The 15,845-nt window shown below is 47.6% G+C and overlaps 1 protein-coding gene across 1 annotated transcript in view; it reads right to left on the reverse strand.

The window, feature by feature from the left end:
* Positions 1-522: 522 nt before the first annotated feature.
* Positions 523-15,845, reverse strand: part of CEBPG (CCAAT enhancer binding protein gamma) — a 36,671-nt gene continuing 21,348 nt past the window's right edge. The window contains exon 2 of the mRNA XM_078640567.1: positions 523-2,187. Within this exon, the coding sequence (XP_078496693.1) occupies positions 1,591-2,088 (498 nt within the window). The 5' untranslated portion in view covers positions 2,089-2,187 and the 3' untranslated portion in view covers positions 523-1,590. The remainder of the gene's footprint in view (positions 2,188-15,845) is intronic.

The following is a 15,845-nucleotide window of genomic DNA, read 5'->3' on the forward strand; positions in this document are numbered from 1 at the left end:
AAGCATCCAACATGTTTCAAAATGAAATACCCAAGTTTGCACAACCCTTTCCTGCTGCTTAGCAATAGGACTCGCACCTAAGCTTTAGGAAGCCTAACTAAGTACAATCGCAGACTGCTCTCACTGCGGTCAGCGAGAATCTCAGAACTGTAGACAATGTCCAGATTCCAGTACTTCTTAGAGACTACAAATGTTGGGAATTGGTTAGGTTATATGGATGCATTTGACATAGGTTTACATAATGGCCCTTCTACAAAATAGATTGAAAACATGCGCCACAATGCAGCCCCAAAGCATCTAATAAAAAATTAGCAAGTCAATCCCTAAATGCACAACACAGTTCTAGTTTAAATATAAATTCAAATCAAGCATGCTAAAGCACACCATGTACTCACAAGACATCAAAGTAACCCCAAGGAAAACATGCAACATAATCGTAAATTATTCAAGGTTGTCCCACTTTACTGATCGCAATCAAAGGCTACACGCACATAATGCAATTTCATCCACAGCACAACCACATTCTTTTTATGTTTTATTTTTCTTTCCTTTGTGAATCAAATTCTCAGTGTGTCACTGTTATTTAGAAAATAAAATCAACGTTAAAAAAATAAAGCAACTTTTAAAAAGTCCCACAAACGCCGTATTTCTTCCACTTCCGAGACGCCCCCCCTCCTAATCACCCATGGGCAGAAAATGTCTCTGCTGGCATCTCACAAAATTGTCCAGCCCGCACTGGACAGATGAGGAGGAAACAAAAGCCTCTTTATGGAAATTTACGTTAGAATTGTAGAAGATTTTTAACGTACTATACACTGTACTTCAAGGAAGTTCCTAATCGAGATTCACTCAGATGAAAGTTCAATAGGTATTGTTCTGCAGTGGACTCCTTTGGAAATTCATTGTTACACGCCTTCTTACGGTAAGGAGACTGTCTTTTTTGCTTTTATGTGGAGATTTTGGATAGTTGCACTAGTGAGAAAGTTGAATAGGATTAATTATAACAACTTCTGAAGAGAAGTGTTGGCATGCTGGCAGATTTGAAGCGTTGCTATGCCGGGAATGGGTCTGCAGTTCATAGCTCCAGGCTGGACCCTGAGAAATCATGGTTCTTTGTGGAGGCTTCTGAGAAAATGTTAAATTGGTGGTATTGTGAAGCTGACTCCTTCGGAGATGCATTGTTATAGAGACAACACTGGGGTCATGAGGCACTGCAGTGCTACGATGAGGTTTTTGAAAGTTAAATTGGTGTTGCTGTGTAGTGGACAAGTGCTACGTATTGGCTTCTGATAGAGTGATTTGGTGACTTTTCAGTTGGTATGCGGTGTGGTAGGCTCCTTTGGGGATGCGTTGTTACAGCTGATGTATATTGCTACTCTGAGGAACTGCGGTGCTACCTGGAGTTTTATGAGATCTTCTTTGGAAGATACCTCTGTCCATACATGCTCCATGGAGTAAAGTAATCCACAGTGGTATGCATCCTTCAAAAGATTTTTGCAGGCCCATGTTTCTAGATGGTACTTTGCTGGGAGTGAAGAATGTCCAAGGGGGCCAAATCTGCCTAAAATGTCCCGTGGTGGAGAACATTAGCTATTGGGCAGCATTCTCTGGGTTAGGTGGTGGGGTCTCCTCCACTCCTGCAGGTGGCACATTGTCGGCTAAGTTGTGGGCATGCTCCAAAAAGAGGTCCTTTAGGACACTCAGCTCCTTGGTCAACAGCTTTATCTTGGCTTCAAGACGCTCGTTCTCCTCTTTGAGCTGGGTGACCCGCTGCAGGGTGTCCTGGGCCTTCTGCTTGCTCTTTAAGCGGCTTTTCTTCACAGCCATGTTGTTGCGCTCACGCCGCTGGCGATACTCGTCGCTGGCCCGATCCATCCGAGCACCTTTCTTGCATTGCTTGCTTGGTGCCTGGGCCTTTCCACCTCCACTGCCCCCTCCACTGCTACTGCTGCTGCAACCACCACCCCCCATCCCGCCAGGACTGGCAGGCACCAGCTGAGGAGCCTGTTGGACCAGGCCAGGGGGCCCGTGAAGGACACCCAGCCCGTTCTGTTCAGGGGCGCCGTGGGCTGGCGGTGCCTTGCTCATCGGAGCCAGCTCTCCTGATCCCCAATTGTGGCAGTCTGGGCCTCCTGGAAACAGGATTTATTTCAATGGGCAAGACACCCTTTATATGTTGAATTTGGCCTGCAAGGGAGAGAGAATACACGTTAGAGTCCATCAGGGGGCAGAGCATTCATATATCACAGAATGAGGAGGCACTATGCATTGCTTAAGAACGTTAAGAGGTAAATATACATGATAAATCAGCATGGAGCAGTGCTTTAAGTCCCCACTTTTTATTGATCTCTACACAAATAAGCATTGGCAAAGCCAAAATGTCTTTCTGTAAGGGCTAGTTATTGGCTTTGCTAAGGCTGTTTTACTGCCAATTGTATACGTAGGCAAGCATCATGACATGCGCGAACAACGACAATTTTGTAACATAAATTGGAAAAAAAGAGAACCCTTTCCATGATGGCTACCACTTGTAACTTCTGACACATGCATAGCATTGCATTTGGACATTTTTTTATTTGCTAATTAAACAGGGCAGAAGTTCCTACGAGAATTGTAAATGAACAGTAAAACTCCACTAGACTGCAAATAAAGAAATAAGGCAACTGGGTAGCGCTAGTTAAAAACACACACACACAGAAGAGCGAGATTTGAGGTGAGAATTGAGGACTAAAAAGAATGTGAAGGCAGAGGGACTGAAACAAGGAGGAAAGAGAGAAGGCAAACACTTGCACTCCCATGGTGTGCTAAATGCATATCAAAACAAGTATTGGCAATTTGCATAGGTATGACATTGGCTGTCAGACTTTTTTCTTTTTTCGTGACTTTGAAACTTCTTCGTAAGGGAGACGTTGGGTCATATCCAATGTAACAACAAAAATTGGCTTAAAGCTAAAGTAGTTTTTGGTCTCAAAAAGCTAAAAGAGAAAAAAAGAAAAACTATTACTTCAACTTGCAACAGACGTAATAAGGCACAAGTAAATATTAACCATAATAGTCCTTGGAAATTAAGGGAATTACTTTGCGGTTGTCCTCCTTCTGAACGAGCAGAATGATGTTACTCACAGTGAAGTTAGCCAATGCCTTGCAGACAGATGGATGACAATGCCATCGAATCTTGTGCAAGTATACGAGTATGTACAGGAAACAATATGTCTTACCAAAAAAACGTTAACGCTGCCTGCAGCAGAGACCTGAAAATAGGGAGCAACAAAGACTGATGCACACAGTCTCAATTTCAGCATATGTATAAAATAAGAAAAGCAATGCATTCAGCTGCTTTAACCCAGACCATCTACAATTTAGGATTAGAATAATCTTTACTTCTGCTTAATCAAGTTGAAGTCCCGAATAGGACCTTTTAGCATACAAAAGGCTGGGGACAGACAAAACACGTTTCAAGTGTGTCTGATGCTTTTTCTTTGGAGTGGATGAATCCCAATTCGATAAAAAAAAATACTGTGTAATAACTTCATGCATTTGTCATTTAGTTAACATAATGATTTGCAAACTGTGGGTCTAGCTATGTTTATACTTGGATTTCTTTCTTTCTATTAAACCCCCTCTTCACATGGAGGCGATAAAGTGAATTACCAGATGGCACCTAGTGCTCTGTATGCATTGAATATCATTACCATATTATGCCTGTTAATGTTACCAGAATTAGAAATTACCACAAGGAAAAACCTTTCATATCCACACCCTTCACTTTGCACAGCTACCTCCCAGATCAGACAAAGTTGAGTCACTGATAAAGCACCAAAAGTTCCACCAAGGAAAAGGCTCTAAAACCATCATCCAGACAGCGTGCTTCATCATAGGGTTCTCCATCTAACACTGGGGATATGTCCTGTCAGGATTTCCAACCTGCACTGTTACCGAGTTTGTGATCGAGCGGTGTCCTGTGAATGTACTAGTTTATCACCATCGTATCCCATTCCACACTCCCCACCTACACGTTTGAGCTTGTTTGTTTGTACTATTGACAAATTCACGATTAGCCCATATAAAAATGTGTCCGGTTAGGCTAGCAATCTTTTATTTATGTCTGCTTAACAGGTGATTTTAAACAATACATTTAAGCAGTAAACCTGATTAATATCTTAGTCAGTGAATTTCCGTTTTCAGTTATTAACCTAAAACCCTAATAACACGATAGGCACATTCATCAGAAGAACTGCAGTAACAGTTAAAATGAGAGTCAATAATGACCGAGTATTCATCTAGCTATCTTGAGTCACTGGATTACGAATTGTAATTGATACCTCTTCTGTCACATATTCAAAATTCTGTCTGGGAGAAAAGCAAAGTCGGCACTGTTCGCTCTCTGGTTAGGATCCTTGTCTTGTGAAGAGAAAGGTCCTCAAGAGGACTCTTGCATACTCAGAGTGATCCTCTTAGGTAGGATGTGAGCCAGTCAGTTTCTTGTCACTCTTACAGATGGATATAGCCGTCTGTATCCAGACCAAAAAGACCAAAAAGACACCAATTCAAATGGGTTTGTGGAGTCCTACCATGATTGGAGGTGCTTTGACCCAAGAAAAATAGATACCACTCCTACCAAACCATCCAGTTGGGTGGCCCAGGTCAGGCTTTCCCTCTAGTTCAGAAACCATGGAGGAAAAAAAGGCTGTTGCAATGAAAAAGCTGATTGCTTGTATACAATTCATACATTGGTATACATTTAGCTATTTACATCTCTGATCCATCTTCCTGATCTTGAACCATATTTGAAATATGCCACTATGGAATTCTTGATCTGGAAAACCATCCAAAACAACCCCAATCCAGGATGATGAAATCTGCAAGTTCAGCAGCCTGTCGTTCAACTTATCATCACATACACAGTCCTGTTAGGGGACCACAGTCCATTCAAGGGGTCAGGTGAGTATCAGTCCTGAATGGGTGCAGCCCTAGTGTGCGGCCAGCACACCCCGTTTGTAAACTAAGGCTCTTCATTGGACAATAGGATTAAGTGGTCCCTCCTTAGTACGGCCTTGTCTCATCTTGTAACCTCCCATAAAGGCTGGCCCTCTTGCATGTGTTGTTACTCAGTAGGCTTTAATTACTGGCTCTAAGCACTATTTCGTTTAAATTGTTTTCACCTGCCTACTGCACAAGCTCTCTTTTAATGCTTTCTTTTTTAGGTTTCGCCTGTCGAAAGCTGCGCAAGCAGCGTTTCGTGCAGGCGAAATCTTTTGTCTAGAGTATGTGCGTGTAGTCCCGCCCCTCTGTTCCATTGGCTAGCTCCATAAATGGAGGCTAGCCATTGGAACAGAGATCTGTCCGTCAATGCCGGAGCAGATTCGTGGGCGTTCCCGAGAATTTTAGGCTTGTGCCCACGTCATGCAGCTGTGGGTGTGTTTTTTTTTTTAAGCTTTGTTTTCGCCATTTCGGAAGTGTCCTTTGCAGGGGTGGGTTGCGCGATGTCCCGCTGTCCGTTCCCGCCTCCCTCCCACTGTCCGTGAGCCCGTTCCCGCCCCCCCCCCCACTGTCCGTGTGCCCGTCCCCCCTCCCGCTGTCCGTGTGCCCGTCAATCTTATGCACATTCACTGTTTGGCCTCTTTGTTAATCTGCCCCTCTCTCCTCCCCAGGCCTCCATCTCTCGCCGTATGGACTGGACTGGAGCGGCTTCTATTGAAACCCTAGGGCTTTGATTACCAGCGGAATCCTTTGCCCCCCTTCCCCCCCCGCCCTCCAAGATCCCACGTGCCCATCCACTCCTGAGCTTTCCCCTCACAAACCGTGTGTTAGGATGCTTCTGCCCAGTCAGGCCAATAGACGTGAGCCAGGATTAAAACTAATACAGACAATAAAGATTGTAATAAAAAAAAATGTATACTAAGTATTCTAAACATAAATTGTGTTACTATAGCACTTGCAACCTCAGTATTTTTTCCAGGCACTATAAATAACTGATAAAAGGGCCGTGTTTCTCGCCCCAGGTTTCCATTTATTAAGCTTTTGCAACCAGAGTGTCATTAAAAAGGAGAGAAACATTATCAGTTATTTATAGTGCATGGGAAAAACATACTGTGTTAACAAACGCTAGAAGGGAACTAAGTATGCCACCCAGGCAGGGCCGCCGCCCTCACCCCGTCTTTTGAGACGGTGACCCCAGGACATTGTCAGAGAGCAGCAGAACCAGGTGAGTGCCCCCCCCACCCCACACCGCCCCCACGCCCTGCACACACCCCCTCCCCTCCAATCTCGGGCCTTTGTGTCCCACCCTGGGGGGGGGACGCGTTAAATGAGCCTCCCTGCGGCTCGGCCTGCCCTGGTGAACAAACAGGGGGCCGGGCGCTGACCTCAGCTGCAGAAGCCATTGTCAGGGGGGGCCCGAGCTCCGAGCACTGGCCCCCGCGGTGACTAATGGCAGCCGGGCTCAGGCTGGAGCCGGCCTTCCTGTGTGCTTTATGTCTTCACAATACCCCTAGCATGTTTGGTCTTGGGCACTTTAAAGGGGCCTGCGTCTTACAAGACATGCCTGCCTGTTTGCACAGCTTATCTCTTCTTCTCCTTGTCTAGGGCCTGAATTCCTTGAAAATCCTGCTCCGTTTTTTGTTGTTTTAATGTCACAAAACCTGCTTTTTGGCGGTAATTCATTCCACAGGCTGATCCGCTAAAGAGCTTTCTTTAGAGAGTGTCGGATCTGTTTACAATCTCGGCCAAAAACAGTAAACATCCAGAAACAGAAGAACGGGGTACGCAAGGTGTGACACGGTTGGCATGGCGCCCTCTGTCACCAGCTGTGACACGGGAGGCATGGCGCCCACTGTCACCAGCTGTGACACGGGAGGCATGGCGCCCACTGTCACCAGCTGTGACACGGGAGGCATGGCGCCCACTGTCACGGACCACTGTCACCCCGTGACACAGCCGGCATTGCGACCACTGTCATCAGCTGTGACACGGTCATCATGGCGACCACTGTCACCCCTGTGACACGGACGGCATGGCGACCACTGTCACCCGCTGTGCAACGGCCAGCACGGCGACCACGGTCACCCGCTGTGCAATGGCTAGCATAGCAACCACTGAAACCAGCTGTGCAACGGCCAGCATGGCGACCACGGTCACCCGCTGTGCAATGGCTAGCATAGCAACCACTGAAACCAGCTGTGCAACGGTCGGCATGGCGACCGCTGTGACACGGCCAGCATGGCAGCCACGGTCAACCCTGTGACAAGGACAGTATGGCGACCACTGTCACCAGCTGTGACACGGCCGACATGGTGAGCACTGTCACCCGTCGCTGTGACACAGCCGCACAGCGACCACTGTCACCAGCTGTGCAACGGCCAGCATGGCGACCACTGTCACCAGCTGTGCAACGGCCAGCATGGCGACCACTGTCACCCCTTTGACACGGCCGACATAGCGAGCACTGTCACCTGCCGCTGTGACACGGGAGGCATGGCGCCCACTGTCACAGGCCACTGTTACCCCGTGACACGGCCGGCATGGGGTGCACTGCCACCCGCCGCGACACAACCGGCATTCAAACCACTGTCATCAGCTGTGACACAGCCGTCATGGCGACCATTGTCACCCCTGTGACACAGCCGGCTTGGCAACCACTGTCACTAGCTGTGCAACGGCAAACATGGCGACCACTGTCACCGGCTGTGCAACGGCCGGCATGGCGACCACTGTCACCAGCTGTGCAACGGCCGGCATGGCGACCATTGTCACCTCTTTGACACAGCCGACATGGCGAGCACTGTCACCCGCCGCTGTGAGATGGGTTGCATGGCGACCATTGTCACCCCTTTGACGCGGCCGACATGGCGAGCACTGTCACCCGCAGAGTAGTGAGTGCAGAGTGCAGAGTGACTAGGGAGTGCTAGGGAGTGCAGAGTGACTAGGCAGTGCTAGGGAGTGCAGAGTGACTAGGGAGTGCAGAGTGACTGCAGAGTGCTAGGGAGTGCAGAGTGCTAGGGAGTGCAGAGGGACTGCAGAGTGCTAGGGAGTGCAGAGGGACTGCAGAGTGCTAGGGAGTGCAGAATGAGTGCAGAGTGAGTGCAGAGTGACTGCAGAGTGCTAGGGAGTGCAGAGTGACTAGGGAGTGCTAGAGAGTGCAGTGTGACTAGGGAGTGCTAGGGAGTGCAGAGTGACTAGGGAGTGCAGAGTGACTAGGGTGTGCTAGGGAGTGCAGAGTGACTAGGGAGTGCTAGGGAGTGCAGAGTGACTTGGGAGTGCTAGGGAGTGCAGAGTGACTAGGGAGTGCAGAGTGACTAGGGAGTGGAGAGTGACTGCAGAGTGCTAGGGAGTGCAGAGTGATTCCAGAGTGCTAGGGAGTGCAGAGTGACTGCAGAGTGACTGCTAGGGAGTGCAGAGTGACTGCAGAATGCTAGGGACTGCAGAGTGCTAGGGAGAGCTAGGGAGTGCAGAGTGACTAGGGAGTGCAGAGTGACTAGGCAGTGCTAGGGAGTGCAGAGTGACTGCCGAGTGCTAGGGAGTGCAGAGTGACTGCAGAGTGCTAGGGAGTGCAGAGTGACTGCAGAGTGCTAGGGAGTGCAGAGTGACTGCAGAGTGCTAGGGAGTGCAGAGTGACTAGGGAGTGCTAGAGAGTGCAGAGTGACTAGGGAGTGCTAGAGAGTGCAGAGTGACTAGGGAGTGCTAGGGAGTGCAGAGTGACTAGGGAGTGCTAGGGAGTGCAGAGTGCCAGGGAGTGCTAGGGAGTGCAGAGTGACTAGGGAGTGCAGAGTGACTAGGGAGGGCAGAGTGACTAGGGAGTGCAGAGTGACTAGGGAGTGCAGAGTGACTAGGGAGTGCTAGGGAGTGCAGCGTGACTAGGGAGTGCTAGGGAGTGGAGAGTGACTAGGGAGTGCTAGGGAGTGGAGAGTGACTAGGGAGTGCTAGGGAGTGGGGAGTGCTAGGGAGTGGAAAGTGACTAGGGAGTGCAGAGTGACTAGGGAGTGCAGAGTGACTAGGGAGTGCAGAGTGACTAGGGAGTGCAGAGTGACTAGGGAGTGCAGAGTGACTAGGGAGTGCTAGGGAGTGCAGAGTGCAAGGGAGTGCAGTGACTAGGGAGTGCTAGGGACTGCAGAGTGACTGCAGAATGCTAGGGAGTGCAGAGTGACTAGGGAGTGCTAGTGAGTGCAGAGTGCTAGGGAGTGCAGAGTGACTAGGGAGTGCAGAGTGACTAGGGAGTGCTAGGGAGTGCAGAGTGCAAGGGAGTGCAGTGACTAGGGAGTGCTAGGGACTGCAGAATGCTAGGGAGTGCAGAGTGACTAGGGAGTGCAGAGTGACTAGGGAGTGCAGAGTGAGTAGGGAGTGCAGAGTGAGTAGGGAGTGACTAGGGAGTGCAGAGTGACTAGGGAGTGCAGAGTGACTAGGGAGTGCTAGGGGGTGCAGAGTACAAGGGAGTGCAGAGTGACGTGGGAGTAGTAGGGAGTGCAGAGTGCAAGGGAGTGCAGAGTGACTAGGGACTGCCAGGGAGTGCTAGGGAGTGCAGAGTGCAAGGAAGTGCAGAGTGCGAGGGAGTGCAGAGTGCGAGGGAGTGCAGAGTGACTAGGGAGTGCAGAGTGACTAGGGAGTGCTAGGGAGTGCAGAGTGCTAGGGAGTGCAGAGTGACTAGGGAGTGCTAGGGAGTGGAGAGTGACTAGGGAGTGCTCGGGAGTGAAGAGTGACTAGGGAGTGCAGAGTGACTAGGGAGTGCAGAGTGACTAGGGAGTGCAGAGTGACTAGGGAGTGCTAGGGAGTGCAGAGTGCAAGGGAGTGCAGTGACTAGGGAGTGCTAGGGACTGCAGAGTGACTGCAGAGTGACTAGGGAGTGCAGAGTGACTAGGGAGTGCAGAGTGACTAGGGAGTGCAGAGTGACTAGGGAGTGCAGAGTGACTAGGGAGTGCAGAGTGACTAGGGAGTGCAGAGTGACTAGGGACTGCTAGGGAGTGCAGAGTGCAAGGGAGTGCAGAGTGACTAGGGAGTGCAGAGTGACTAGGGACTGCTAGGGAGTGCAGAGTGCGAGGGAGTGCAGAGTGACTAGGGAGTGCAGAGTGACTAGGGAGTGCTAGGGAGTGCAGAGTGACTAGGGAGTGCAGAGTGACTAGGGAGTGCAGAGTGACTAGGGAGTGCAGAGTGACTAGGGAGTGCAGAGTGACTAGGGAGGGCTAGGGAGTGCTAGGGAGTGGAGAGTGAGTGGAGAGTGACTAGGGAGTGCTAGGGAGTGGGGAGTGCTAGGGAGTGGAAAGTGACTAGGGAGTGCAGAGTGACTAGGGAGTGCAGAGTGACTAGGGAGTGCAGAGTGACTAGGGAGTGCAGAGTGACTAGGGAGTGCAGAGTGACTAGGGAGTGCTAGGGAGTGCAGAGTGCAAGGGAGTGCAGTGACTAGGGAGTGCTAGGGACTGCAGAGTGACTGCAGAATGCTAGGGAGTGCAGAGTGACTAGGGAGTGCTAGTGAGTGCAGAGTGCTAGGGAGTGCAGAGTGACTAGGGAGTGCAGAGTGACTAGGGAGTGCTAGGGAGTGCAGAGTGCAAGGGAGTGCAGTGACTAGGGAGTGCTAGGGACTGCAGAATGCTAGGGAGTGCAGAGTGACTAGGGAGTGCAGAGTGACTAGGGAGTGCAGAGTGAGTAGGGAGTGCAGAGTGAGTAGGGAGTGACTAGGGAGTGCAGAGTGACTAGGGAGTGCAGAGTGACTAGGGAGTGCTAGGGGGTGCAGAGTACAAGGGAGTGCAGAGTGACGTGGGAGTAGTAGGGAGTGCAGAGTGCAAGGGAGTGCAGAGTGACTAGGGACTGCCAGGGAGTGCTAGGGAGTGCAGAGTGCAAGGAAGTGCAGAGTGCGAGGGAGTGCAGAGTGCGAGGGAGTGCAGAGTGACTAGGGAGTGCAGAGTGACTAGGGAGTGCTAGGGAGTGCAGAGTGCTAGGGAGTGCAGAGTGACTAGGGAGTGCTAGGGAGTGGAGAGTGACTAGGGAGTGCTCGGGAGTGAAGAGTGACTAGGGAGTGCAGAGTGACTAGGGAGTGCAGAGTGACTAGGGAGTGCAGAGTGACTAGGGAGTGCTAGGGAGTGCAGAGTGCAAGGGAGTGCAGTGACTAGGGAGTGCTAGGGACTGCAGAGTGACTGCAGAGTGACTAGGGAGTGCAGAGTGACTAGGGAGTGCAGAGTGACTAGGGAGTGCAGAGTGACTAGGGAGTGCAGAGTGACTAGGGAGTGCAGAGTGACTAGGGAGTGCAGAGTGACTAGGGACTGCTAGGGAGTGCAGAGTGCAAGGGAGTGCAGAGTGACTAGGGAGTGCAGAGTGACTAGGGACTGCTAGGGAGTGCAGAGTGCGAGGGAGTGCAGAGTGACTAGGGAGTGCAGAGTGACTAGGGAGTGCTAGGGAGTGCAGAGTGACTAGGGAGTGCAGAGTGACTAGGGAGTGCAGAGTGACTAGGGAGTGCAGAGTGACTAGGGAGTGCAGAGTGACTAGGGAGGGCTAGGGAGTGCTAGGGAGTGGAGAGTGAGTGGAGAGTGACTAGGGAGTGCAGAGTGACTATGGAGTGCTAGGGACTGCAGAGTGACTGCAGAGGCTAATGGCAATGTAAATGACAATGCCATGTATTTATCTGTTTTCAAAACCAACACATAAATACAAATTTTGTCATTTACAATGCCAATAGCTCTAATTTTTCCAAAGGCGAAACCATTGCATTGTAAATGCTTGTTTATGGCATGGCACTGCATGCCACAATGACGGCCGCATCTCTGGTTTATGTGTGGCGCCAAATCTGGCCCCATGTTATTTTCACTCTTTATTCACTTTTTTTGTTGTTTCCAAGTGCCCCATGCTGCGATTGCACATTAATAGAGGCCATGCCCCTTTCTTTAGACAAGATGCATCTAAAGAAAGGGGTGCAGCCACCATTAATATGAAAGCACTGTTTGGGGCGCTTTTACCAAAATAAATAGTTTTTCACACAAATGCCTTTTGGTAAAGGCGCTCCATACCCCACACTTTCACTTTATTAGCGGCCGCACCCCTTTCTTTAGACACAGCTCGTCTAAAGAAAGGGGCGTGACCTCTATTAACATGCAAGCGCGGCATGGGGCGCTTGGAAACAACAAATGTTTGCAATGCAATAGGTCCTGCATGTGCGAGAATTTAAGCTATTGTCATTTACAATGCTAACAGCCCAAACTCTCGTAAATGCAAGACCTATTGCATTGCAAATGCTTGTTTAAAAATATTGGCGTGTATTAGGGTTTCTTAACTTAAAAAAATAATTTAGTGTCTGCAATCATCACCAGTTTCAATGAAGGCAAATATTTTTTATGTGCATTTTAATTTGAATGCAAACTATTACCAATCTTACTTCCTTTCATCTCGGTGTATTCGCATCGTATTAAGGAGCATTACAAATGGTTATATTTTGCTAACGTGTAAATATTTTATATTGGAACCAGGGCTCCTCTATCCTTCTGCTATCATTCCAAATCCAATTAACTGACTAACCTATCCACCACTTAAAATGTACTTGCATGTTTCACTATACTAATTCAACACTAACCCTCTATGGGTCCCGGAGTAGCGGGCTACTCGCCGAAAAAGCGCTTCAATGCCTCATAAGGGGTAGTAAGCGATAAATGCAATTACAATTACATGAAGGAAGCTGAACTTACAGCTCTCACCAATATCTAGCAACAGAACAGCAGACAAGCCCCTTTCCCACACCATACGGTGGCACTGTAAATTGGCAGCCAAGAGAGTGCTGTAGGGGGCTGGGTCTACATGGTTCAGAGGATAAAATTAATACAAAGACTTGTCGTAAATTACCCAAAACAATATGTCCTGCACTTCAGGTATTAAGAATTACCCATCCAGGGCCAATGTCATTTCCCTGGGGTCCTAAACAAATTCAACATTATCATGTGTATGATTTCGTACAAATTGTTTAATTTTAGATCTCACCTTCAGACAGCTCGTAGTAAGACTTTTTGTGGGCCATACAAAAAACTGCTTACCATTGATTGGCTTTCTTGTCACCATCATCTGCTTCCTATTCAGTGGCTTTTCCTTCCTCTTTTCGTGTTTGTTCCTCCTCTGGAACTTAGTTTCTTTACCATCCTTTTGAACGGATCACTTGCATCATTCCACTGCTTACATTCATGAAACTACTTTTTTCCTTTCCTTTAAGCACTCTATTAGAATGCATGTGTTTTGTTGGCCTATCTTTAATGTGCCTTTCCCCATACACTTCTGTTCCGCACCCCACATGCTCAGAGTTGCTTTCACCTCCCCGTACTCCCAGCTCGCACATGCTATTGCCCTTCTTGACTTTTCGGATTATTTTTTTAACCTGCTTCCTCAATCTCCTGTTTCTCCCCTAGCCACTTTCTATTGCCAACTGGTCCCGCCTTGACAATTTCTCCCACAGGTGGTGTTACCGTTTGCTGACGGAACCCTCCACTTTAGAAAAAAAGTTATTTCTTGAAATGTATTTATTTTTTATTTACCACCCCAAGTGGATTCTGCCATCTTGAATGGTAAATAAAAGAATGAATAAAACAATGCTCGTTTCATTCTGTATGCACACGCTTGCATAGTGATGCATGCATGGGAAGATGTGCCTGCCAGCAGTGCACATTTGCGTAATGGATGCTTTTTATTTTTTTTGCAAAGCCAATAGGGGAAAAGATGGATGCCTATTCACTTTGCCAGTGCTTGCTATAATCTCCAGCTCGAGGGCCCAACACGATTGCACTTCTACAGATCTCTTATGGGCAATTCCTACCTTACCAAATAAGGCCAATTTGGTTTAGAGCTTTGTAAATACTGGAACTCGATCTCTTCAGTGTGTTATACATTTAAAGCAGTTTCTCAAAAACACTTAAAAGCCCAGTGCTTGCTGTCCTGTTGTCAGGGTAAAGTGGCAAATGCCTGTGCTAAAACTAGTGAAGCCATTTTCATCAAGGGATAATCCCTTTTTCATGTACAAAGGACATAACCTTCCCCAGATCGACCACATCTTACGATTCCAAAATCTCATCTTTTCCACTTATCAAAACAATCCTCTTGTAGAGATGGTGTAGAGTTTGGGTTGTGGTGGATGAGCACGAATGTTGAAGGAAAGTAAGTAATAACGATGTTGATATCTTATCCCATACTTTGAAAATGAAGCACAGAACCTCTGATATCTCGACATTGCTTGGCAAGATATTCTTGCATAATAACAATGGCAACTCCCAAACAGATCTTCCTACAAAGGCACACTATATATGGGGCCAGTGTTATTCAGTAAACCTGTGCGGCCACTAGCAGTTGTGCTGCTAAATAATATGTCTCAAATTCTGAGAGTCCCAGATCTACTGTGTTGCTTTATGTCGGTAGAAGCATTCGTGATAGCCTCAGTTTGGTCCCTATCCACACAATTTAATTATACATGATATGGATGTCAATGAAAGACGATCATGGGATCAAAACAGAGAGTGCCAGAAATAAATACAACAACCTTGGGACAATGTTCATTGGGATCAAAACAGAGACTGCCGGAAATAAATACAAGAATCTTGGGACAATGTTCATATTCAAGGCAGTGACTCGGCCTAGCCAGGAGATAAACAGTGGAATCCAGTTTCCCAGATCTTGCTTTATATCTGACAATAAGGTAGTATAGTCGGCTCTATATAGCCCATGAACCGCGGGTGTGATATAAATCCCCAGGCATTTAATCCTTCCTTTAGCCTAAAGAAGGGGGCATAGCTGTTCGAGGTATTCTTGATTGGTAGATTAAAGTTAAGAATTTCAAACCTATCACGGTTAAATGTAAAGTTCAAAATCTCCCCAAATATCTCTAGTATGTCCAGCATTCTCAGGATTGACTATATAGGATCTTCGAGTATCAGCAAGATGCAGCCTGCAAACATATGCAATTTATGATAATGTGGCTTAATGGCACTCCTGAAATTTTCTTACAGAGCCTTAGTTTAAGTGCAAGGGTTTCAACACACAGGGCAAAGAGTTGGACCGAAAGAGGCATTCCAAACTGGCTCCCTTCAGCAAGACTGTAGATATAGGATTAGAATAACTTGTCCAGATGTAGTGGTTAATGTTGGTAGCAATCTCAGCAGGAGCCAGAACTTTTCGGAGGATTTCCCTGTTGACCTGATCAAACACGTTTTTGGTGTCATGTGTCACTAAGATTATCGGGATTTTCTTACTTGGCAATTTTTCGATTAAACCCGTCACTCTCCTCATACTATCAAAAGTCTGATGGTTTACAACAAAGCCATGATAGTCCGGGTCTATCCAGTATGGCATACAGGGCTGAGCAGATTGGGCGTTAAGCAAGGCAAAATGCCTGTTGGAGGCTATTTGGCTTATATTAAACCTAAGGTTTTCAATGACTGCCACTGCTACTTCTGTAGTGATATCACTCTCAAACCAACCTTAGTTGGACTTGGAATGTGAGGGCAAATCTAAACCCTTAAAAAAGTAATTTTGATATCCTTGCTGTATGCCATTCTGAAAACGTTTCTAAATTTATTTTTTTTTGCCATTTCAAATTTAGACTGTTTCCCATTTTTTGTAACATTATGAACTTTATTCTTGGCCTTATTGGATCCCAGTAGAACTGCAAAAATCTTATCTGATCTACTCCTTTTATCTGATCTACCCTTTTTTTATTGAATCACTGTTTAAGTCAGAAAACATTCCTCTCTCAGACCTTTCAGTCACCAGGACATTAACTGCCACCTCAGCACTTTACCCCTCTCTAGCCTGACAAGGAGTTGGTATTTCTGTGTTTCATGTCAGCTTGTTGAAGATTATCTTCCAGTGGAACCGGAGTCAGTGTCCAATTCCACTTC

The sequence above is a fragment of the Lissotriton helveticus genome, chromosome 1_1 (genome assembly GCF_964261635.1).
Source record: "Lissotriton helveticus chromosome 1_1, aLisHel1.1, whole genome shotgun sequence".
NCBI lineage: Eukaryota > Metazoa > Chordata > Amphibia > Caudata > Salamandridae > Lissotriton > Lissotriton helveticus.